Source organism: Vigna radiata, chromosome 1 (assembly GCF_000741045.1).
Source record: "Vigna radiata var. radiata cultivar VC1973A chromosome 1, Vradiata_ver6, whole genome shotgun sequence".
Taxonomy (NCBI): Eukaryota; Viridiplantae; Streptophyta; class Magnoliopsida; order Fabales; family Fabaceae; genus Vigna; species Vigna radiata.
The window spans coordinates 5,565,229-5,575,290 of record NC_028351.1 but is presented as its reverse complement, the minus strand read 5'-3'; the positions used below and the strand labels follow the sequence as shown (position 1 = coordinate 5,575,290).

Below are 10,062 nucleotides of genomic sequence, written 5' to 3'. Positions count from 1 at the left end.
ATAGTAGGAAGATAAATAACTAAAATGATTAATCTATGCATTTAAAAATCAATTCCAATGATAATATTTATATATTAGTTAATACTTGGGAAAAAAAATCACTTTTGATATGGTTTTGAAAAAAAGTAAATCAGTTATATATTTTTCTAGAGATCAAATTGGGTAAACAAAAAGGAGTTGGGTAAAAAGATAGCAGTTTCATTCTGCACTGTTTCTTTGTAGTAATTTCTTTTCTCAAAATCAAAATCTACCATTATAACCGAAAGGTAGACAGAAAATAAGAGAGAATAAACTATTAATACAAGACCCAAAAATGATAATTGAACCAAAATTTAAATAACTTTCTGAGTACAACTACAATCAGACATTTACTAATTTCCTAATTTCCCTTCATACAATAGACAGATCATTAGCAAGAACAATGAGTACCCGCCAAGACAAAATTTGCATAAAAAAGCTCTTCAGATAGGTCATAGCCTGTATACAGGTACAATTCCTAGGAGATCAAAGCACTGCCTCATCACAATTAACGTTGCTTCACATAGCAAGAGTCTGCTAGTTTCCTCAGCCGACCCCACAACCTGCCAATGGTAAAAAGAAGCTAAATTGCATGGCTCCAATCTAAACATTATTCTTTTACCGAACCTTCTAGTGTGTGAACAGGAAGCAATATTTGAGAAAGTTTTAAGGCGAACAGAGAAATTTCAGCTATTTCACAAAAAGAATAACTAAGTATATATAATAACCTATCTTCAACATTTTTCGGGATAGACACAAAGATACGCTACTTGGCAGTTTTAAGTATACAACTAAAATAAACAAGTGCATAGAAATCAGCATAAAGATTATGACTTTAGAAGTATACCTGGCAATTAGTATAAAACTTCTTGGTAAAGATTTCTGTCAAATTATAGAGGTATTCACACAGCACATTAGGCAATAGATTAGTCAGTGACTCCTCAAAGACCTGAAAAATAAAACAACACAGCCAACATATCAACGCAGGTTTGTTTTGGATTATAAAACAGTATACAGTAATGTCAGATCGCATTAGCCATGATATAGTCTTTTGTATAAAGAAAATGAAAGGCCAGTAACAAAATTGCAATCATTACTAGCATGCAAGGGTCTAAAGTTCAAGAACAATTTGTGTTTCATGTTTCCTACCTCAGGAAATTGTATCAAATGAAGCCCCAACGCCCGTTCATCTTCGTGATCCAGCACTATCTTCCCATTCTGTCACAAAGGTGTTGAACATGAAATAAGTACGAAGCAATGTGCACAATTTAATGAACAATATTTAGTTGACTGACTATATAAAACACGCTGATACAAAGTCTTGTCACTAAGTCGATGAAACATCAAATACGTGTGAAGGAATGTAGAAAATTAAAGAATGATGTTTAGTTGACTAACTATATATAAAGCACACGTGAAATGAAGTCATATCACTAATATAATTGATGAGAACAAAATTGACTTGTGTCAAGTCAACCACGGCAGATTGTAAACAAAGACAACATTTATTTTGTATATTGTATTATAATTGAATCGAATCAGTTTTTCATGGCATTTAATAAAGTGGTAAATCATCACTACGGGAAGAAAAATAACTTACTTTCTTTATTTCCTCAATATCTTTACCAGATTTCCTCATAATGGAACAGATCCTAGCATGTGCATACTGCAAATAAACAGCTGTATTGCCCTGTTTCATAACAAATTTTGGAAGGTGAGACAAAATAATATATGATAAGTTTACATTGGGATAAAGAGTTCAACAAAAGCAAATAGCAGATTCAACATTTCTTCTTAGCGGTTCTAAGGAGCTAACAATTAAAAAAGGATACACTTAAGAGGGACCTCCCCAACATATAACCACTAAAGAGAACATTGAAATCTGAGTTCTCACACTAACAGACAGTTATAAATATACCCTATATTTTTTTTAATCAAAATTACAACAGTGGCATTATCCACCCACTGGTACCAACCAAATCTCCATAATTACCCTATACTTCATATGATGCGTATTACGAGGGAAATAAAAATAGCACAATAGAAATAAATGTTAGTCAATAATTTACATGCTTCATTACTGAGCTACACTTGAATACACTGAGTGCACCTTATCATTGAGCATCTGATCAAAGCTGAATGTGTAATTCGTTAATCTGTTGATCCTCAAGTCAGCATACCTACAAACACAAATTGAAGACACTAACATAAGGGGCTAAAAGATTATAACTCGATTCTTATTCTCATCACAGGAAAAAGTAAACTGCCAAAGAAAGATTTGCCAAGCCAGTTAAAAGCAATATGTAGAAATTTAAGTTAAATAAAAGTGAACCTGAATAGAACACCAAGACTAGCATTTAGCAGGAAAAATCACAGAATGGCCAGCGAACTCATTATTTATTCTGATTTATTTATATGGGTTTAGCACTTAGCACGTACAATCAGAAACCCAGAGAATATCAGTATGCATTAATAGGATTTCAGATATTAGTTCATAATTTAAAGTACCCTATAAATATGCAGGTTAATAAAACAAGTCAACAGAAAACCGATAGGTGATACATTTGTCTACAATTTGGCACACGATAATGCATCTACAAAGGAGAAAGTACCAGCACATCTATAGTCAGGGCAACATGTTGATTTGGCATACAGAAGTAGAGGAAAAAAGGGATTGATAAAGGATCTTACTTAACAGCCCCGTAACCAACTGCTTCTGCTGTTTTTTCAATCTCATCGTCAGTCCAATCTTTAACAGCATCTAAGAGTACATAGGATTCGGAAGATTAACCATCAAAGTATTGAAGACTCACATAAATAAGATTAAATCACCTGACTTCATTGATGTGCACTTCACGTCATTCATGCTTGTATGCAAATAAGGAATAAGTAAAAATCAGACTGGGTAACAAGTACTTTACCACGTTCGAGAAGGGAAGCTTTACAGCGTTTTTTCGCCTCATCAAGCAACTCTACCAATCTAATAGTATCACTACTGCGAGTACGAAATCGTTTTCCATCTTCCCCAAGAACAAGACCAAAGCCAACATGAGTGCATTTGGGGAACTCGTTTTCATCCTTTGGCAGCCATCCTGCACGCCTAAATGCCTGAATGAAAAAATTGGAGCACATATCAAAAAACAAATTCTCATCAGAAAAAATGCAGAGACAGGTCCATGAGTTTTCTCTTTTGAAAATTTCAAAAAAAAAAAAAGGTAGGCATTGAACACAGAAAACTGAAGTGTTATGCCCCCGATATGTCACACAGTCCATGACTTTTCTCTTTTAGAAAACCGAAAAAATATGAAATGAGCAACAAAAATGTTGGGGCAGAAAAACTAGCCAAGGATACTGTAGCATATCAGCAATACAAAGAACCCGTCAATAACAAAGGGCAATTCGACTGGAAAAAGCAAACCAAAGAGTTCTGGTTCAAAAAAAATAGGAGATAGCCAACACAAATCATAAAAAAAAATGAACTGGGATATACCTTAAACAGCATATCAAAGTGTTGCCACTGCCCAACATCAGTAACATATATATTCCACTCAACTTTTTCCACATTTAAACGGTACCTACATGACGAAAGTAGCTCAGATAATCATTACAGTTCAACTTCTGAAGTCAATAAATTTTGTGCTCCATATTCATATTATGTGGAGTTGATGCAAGTTTATCTGAAAATAAAGTGTATAACCCCCATACAAATGGCAAATGGACTTGATATATTCTGTGTTTGAAACAGATCAAAATTGTGGATCAAATATTATTTCTCCATGTCTAATATGTAACATATCCAGAAGGTATTTGTAGTAGCTTCTAACAAACAAGAACAAAATTTAACCACTGAATTGAGCCGGTAACTCAAACAATAGGTATGAGTTTGCTTATTAAAACACTGAAAGTGTAAACTAACCAGAGTGATGCTATATCAGTTGAAGAATAGTTGTAGCCACCATCTCTTTTCACAGCAATAATTGGTATATTTGCACCCTCAACAAAAATCACACGAGCACCATCGTCTTCTTGGATCAGCCCTAATTTATCCAATTTATCCAAAGTTGGAGGGATTAAATCATTATAGTAGCTCTCTCCCTGAAACCAAATATATTTTCGTTCAGTTCACAGCCAAATGTAACAGATTTGAATTAAACAAACACATAAAGTTATCACAAAAAGAAATTCATTATTTCAATCCATTTATTGGTGCACTTATTGCACATCCGCACATAATTAGCTTAAAAACAATGGCTTTTACGCAGCATTGTTGTTAAATTTGGCTACAAATGTCCTGTAAATGAACAAAAAATGCAGAGAAGTTGTTCCATAAAAAGTACTAATTTCTATTTTAGTTGGGAATAAAATTGCAACACAAAACTAAAGTCGTTAAGCAGCTTCTCAGAGCGATATAAAAATCAGTTTTTTTAGGCTAACCCAACCAAACTTTGAATAGAAAAATAAAGGAAGAAAACAAACAAAAAGCAGAGACTTCATACACAGAATGAGAGATCTGGCCAAAAGACAAAAGTTAAATCCAAAATATTCTAAGCATGAATAGAGTCGGCATGTAGCAGTGCTCTTGTAACACAATCACAAAACACAGAATATTCCCCTTGGAAGGTAAAAAGGAATTCAATAGACACCACAGGTGAACTCAGCAAGTCCAAAAGGAAACTAGAAGCACTACCTTTGCCTCCAATACAACCCCAAGGCGCTGATACACCTTTTCAAATTCAGCCTTGCTAATGTCACAGATCCGTTCCCATGCCTTGCGATAAACCTCTTCTCCACTCTGAAGCCCATATTAACACACATTAAATTTAAAACCAAGGTCTTTAAGATCTTACAAACAAACAAGACAAAAATGAAAACTGTCAATACCTGGAGTCGGACCACCGATAGATGTGCCCTTTGCTTAAACTCGGGCTCATTATCAAACCTCACTTTGGAGGCCTTATAGAATGCCTAAAAATGCACCCACACACATGAACTTCAGAATCCCCAATAATAATTCACTTATCCAGTGGAACAAAAAGTGTCATGAAAGTTTAAAACTAAGTGACATGAATGAGAATATTATCCCTCAAGACTTTTTATAAACATTTTCTTTTCAAAGCTGACTGTTCAGCAGTTGCAAGAATTGACAAAAAAACAATACAAATTATAAAAAATAACAAACAACTATTTCTGACTTCACTTTTTTGCTAATATTCTCAGTATAAAAAGAAAGGTGACTGGCTAATAGGATATAGAGTATAGAACTGATTTCAATCAGCACATCGTCGTGTCCAAGTTTACTCACAAAAACAAAAGAATAGAATAACACAATTTGAATCTAAGATGCATATAAAACCGATCACTTTTCTTTCAAGCACTGATTACTTTTTCTTTCAACACGTGTGAAAAAAAAAAACACAGTAATTCCTAGTTAGGGTGAACGACTATCATAACATAGTAATTATTTGGAACGCATATTTTTTACTTCCATTTAGGAATTAGAAATAATCCAATTGTTTAGAGTGAGTATACATCAAATGAACTAACAAAAATGTCCGGTCAGAATAAGAAGTGTTAACAAAACAATGTATGACTGAACATCTAAATCTGAATAAATGGCTAATAAAGTTTGGTTTCATATATTTTCTCACCTGAAGATCCCCAATTGCTGTTTCATTAAAATCTTCTGGGTTCGGAAACGTGTCAAAGAGGTGAGCTATTAGCATCCCAAACTGTAAACAAATACATGGACTTTGAGCCATAAGGTACAAATATAAAATGAGAACTTCCTTATAGAACATTTTATGTTTCAAGTAAATATGCCATAAATATCCCTGTGAAAAAAATCAATGTACATTCCTAATTTAGGGACTAAATGAAATGGTTCAATATCTAAATTATTTTATCTAGGGAGAGGGAGAGATACAGGTTGAGATCTAGGACACTAACTGCTTCGGGTTAGTGTAAAGAATGGTATAAAACTTGTATGATACCTTAGTCCAATTAAGAAGGATGTAATGTGTTTCTTGCTCACGCAGACAGCTAGAAAAGCAACTTACACAAAACTTAGTCCCAAGCATAATTAAAGTCACGCATAGTAATGCTAACAAACATAATCATATTAAATTACCATTGCAATTATGTTACTCGATGCCACAAGTTATCCAAAGGAACCTAGTCTTTCTTTACAGTGTATGTCAGTTTTAGTAACAACACAGGTCGCATAAACCATTTTAACTTGAGTTTAAACATGTAGAACTTTCAACTTCACGACACAAATAGTATTCCTTGAAAAAATGACTCTACCTGCGTTCCCCAGTCACCAAGATGATTCCTTCTAATCAGAGTCTCCGGACGGCAAAATTCAAGCATTCGGGCTAATGTGTCCCCAATAATGGTAGATCTCAAGTGGCCAACATGCATTTCCTTTGCTACGTTAGGTGAGGAAAAATCAACCAAAACAGTCTTCACTGGAAGTCGTGGTGCCCAGTTATCAATACCATCAATCAACAGCCTCTCCAATCTCTGCAGGAGGAGTTTTTTCACTAAAATGATAATAGAGGTTTTGAATAAACTAAATAATCCAAAAAAAAAAAACAGACCATTAGAATCTTAGTATAGCACCATTCCAATAAACGGACACAATATCTCAGATACGCCCCGCACCCTCCCCAAAAAAATAAAACAGACTCGAAGAATATATGCATTACATCTCTTGCTCAAAAATTAGACAATAGTAAAGAAAATGCAATCACCTCTGCTATCCACTTCTTCGACAAAACGATATTCACAAACCCAGGACCAGCTACAGAGCATGATTCTATCATTTCAGACTGCGGAAGATTTTTAACTATTGCCTGCACAAACAAAACACACGTGGATGATCCTTTTCCAACAACATATTAACTTCGATAGTTAGAAAGTATAAAACGCAAAAAAAAAAAAGGAATTAACCATGTCTTAGAATACCTGTCCAACTGCCGGTGGACCCCTGAATCCTGACTGCTTTCCTTTTATCTTCGCAAATATACCCATTGCATTATTACTGCACCATAAACGAAAATATTAAAAAGCCAACTTCAAAAAGCACCCGGGTGCAATTACGTCGCAAACATGGATCTTAATAATGCCAATTCAGGGCACAGCCAAATTCAAAACTCTAAATCCACGTCCAATATTCACACATAACTAACCATTGGTAATCAGCGAATTTAACACCGGATTTGGCAGCGCAGGCATCGACTGAAGGCACGACATCGCGTTCATCAGGCACGGTTGTCCTCAGAGACACCTCAAACACCTTCGCCAACTGTTTCTTAACACTCGCCGGACAATCTAATTCCTGTAAAGCATTCCAACAAACACGTAAGCTCATTAAGAAGAAAAGAAAAACCACTCATGCTGATTAAATCCAAATAGATGTTCATTAATTGATTAATTGAAGATTGAAGAAGCTGAGTGAGCTTACGATATGCGCCATGGAATTGGATTGTGGCGGCAAATGTGCAACGTTGGTTGAGTTAACCTGTTCGCGAAACAAAGAAGAATTGAAGGAAACTACGCTGTGCGAGCGAATCAGTAAAAAGAGGAAATTAAAAGACAAAGAGAGAGATGAACTGTGTGCAGAGAAGATGAACCTGAATCTGAAGCTGAAGAAGCTGAAGAAACTGAGAGGGAATAGAAGAGTGAGTGTCTTGAGAGAAATGAAATGGGAGCACGATAACGGCGCGAGTGATAGGCTTTTTTTTTAACTTCCAAAACAGCCCTAACCCTAACCCTGACTAACGGTGTTGACGGTGGCTGATGACGTGGACCAATTATGTTTGGCTCTGTTCATCACACGGTTACTTGGCTAACAAGATTTTTACGGTTTGAGGTCAAAATAGATGAGAAAACTTAAAATTGTTGATAAAGTTTTAAAAGAAGAACTGGTAGTTTATATTATATATTTTGTTTGATTATTGTAAGAATGTTATTATTTTGATTAAAACTGAGACAATATTTGGATAACTTATTTTTTATTTATGTCAATTAGGTTTTTTTTATAAATGAAAGTAAGGGTTATTTATTTGATTTAAATCGTTATAACTTTATTTTATGACATTTATATTTTTTTCTATTCGATGTTGGTTAAGGTTTGTCTAATTATTATTATTATTATTATTTTATTGTGAATTAAATTGTTTTAATCGATGTTTATTGGAATTTTTTTCCGTATCTAATGTTTTATTTGTATTGCCATCACGATATTTTATATTGATAGTTTGTTAGGATTTCTTAATATTAAATATGGTTTTTTTACCAATTCCAGGCGGCATTCATCAAAATGCTGGGAGAAAATTAATATCGGTTGACATCAATTAAGAAAAACCTTTGTATATGTAAGTTCAAAAGACCTTTATATATGTAAGTTGAAAAAACCTTTATGAAAATAATATTAACTAAGATCGATTAAAATATTTAATCAATATTGATATTTTTAAAATATTAAACTATAATTAATATTTATTTTTGTTATATTTGATGGTAATTAAAATAATTTATCTAACCCGTAAAAATTGAATAAAATATTTAAAAAATTCATCTATTTAATTTTATGAATTATTAATAATGTAATAATTGTTTGATAAGAAAACTATCAATGCTACGTATCAAAGTTAACTTTAACTATTTTTTTCATAATTAGATCTTTCAAAAGTCAAAAAGTTTTGAAAAGATATGTCCTTAAATTTGTTTTACAGTTTTTTATTTAATTTATTTTCAAATATGTATTTTTAAAAGCAATCCACAAAAAATTAATTGGATTACATTTTTATTAAATGGGTTAGATTATATCATACTTTTAATTAAAATTTTAATGAATTAATGGTTTTTTATTCAATCCTATCACATTAAAAAAAATTGTAAAACAAATTTAAAGATAATTTTTTTCATGAATATATTTTAAATGGTTTTTTATTCTTGAATATATTTTTTAAAAGCATTTGGAAATAATTTTAATAAATACATATTTGAAAAGAAATCAAAATAAAAGATTGTAAAACAGACCACAAAAATGGTGGATAAATAGATCTGTTGCCACATACCATATGTATATTTGTATAACTTGTTGGATAAATAGATCTGTTGTCACACTTCCTGCATTCCAAATTAGATCATTGAGTTATTTCAAATCTACTAAGAACAAAGATAAAGATGTTCTAACAAAATATCATATACCTTTAAAATTAGTTTTTTCGAAAGTGAAACGCTTAAATTTGAAAATTAATATTCAACTCTCGTTATCAGAAGCGTGGAAGCATGAAATCGCTACATTTCAAGGACCATATATGTACAACAACAACATCAAAGGTGCCGTGCTACTGCGACATACGACAGATTTATAACAATCAATCGGAGAAAACGCACTCGAAAACGCCTCTCTTCCGATTCACCTCACATTATTTAGTTAGAAAACCACGTCTCTCTCGACAATTACTATGTACAGATCTTGCCACCGGAAACTACCGCGATCAAACGGCGGCGATCTCCGCTGGATCCTCGAAGTTAGGGTCCTTGGCGTCCATAGCGCCGTGCTCCATGGCGATCTCTACAGAATCGTAGCCGTTGCCGATCCACGTGAACTTCCCGCCATGGCCTCCTTTCTTCGGTGATCCGCTCATTCCCGTCGCCGACTTCCGATCCTTCCGCTCCTCTGGCGATGGCTTTCCGTTCGCCTTGTGGCTCTTTCCGGCGTCCTTCATACTTCCTCTTGATCCCGGACTTCGCTCTCACAGTGAGTGAGTGGGTGATTGTGTGACTTAAAAGCCTCGCTCATGAGGATTTGTATATAAAGGAGGCGAGGGCAATGCAGAGATTTCACGAGAACAGTTTTAAATTATTTTTTAAGCTCTGTAAATTGTAACGTACGTTGAATCTAATCTGTGGGTACGTGTTGGAATGTGATTGAGAAGTTGCGATAGGATAAGAACGACGGGGGAAGCTTTTGTGCGGTATGGTGCATGGTAGAGGATGCGCCAATTGCGAAATCAACGTCCCCTACCATCT

The 10,062-nt window shown here is 34.0% G+C and overlaps 1 protein-coding gene across 1 annotated transcript; it reads right to left on the bottom strand.

Moving 5' to 3' along the window:
- Positions 1-314: 314 nt before the first annotated feature.
- Positions 315-7,887, bottom strand: LOC106771717 (arginine--tRNA ligase, cytoplasmic). The gene is made up of 18 exons (XM_014657724.2): positions 7,653-7,887; positions 7,484-7,540; positions 7,209-7,357; positions 6,985-7,060; positions 6,771-6,872; positions 6,322-6,540; positions 5,667-5,747; positions 4,900-4,983; positions 4,706-4,810; positions 3,935-4,113; positions 3,509-3,593; positions 2,940-3,126; positions 2,710-2,779; positions 2,129-2,198; positions 1,619-1,708; positions 1,168-1,236; positions 866-967; positions 315-581 (listed from the first exon to the last, which is right to left on the bottom strand). Exons 2-18 carry the CDS (start codon positions 7,493-7,495, stop codon positions 471-473), a joined length of 1,791 nt encoding a protein of 596 aa, XP_014513210.1. The 5' UTR covers positions 7,496-7,540; positions 7,653-7,887; the 3' UTR covers positions 315-470.
- Positions 7,888-10,062: the final 2,175 nt, after the last annotated feature.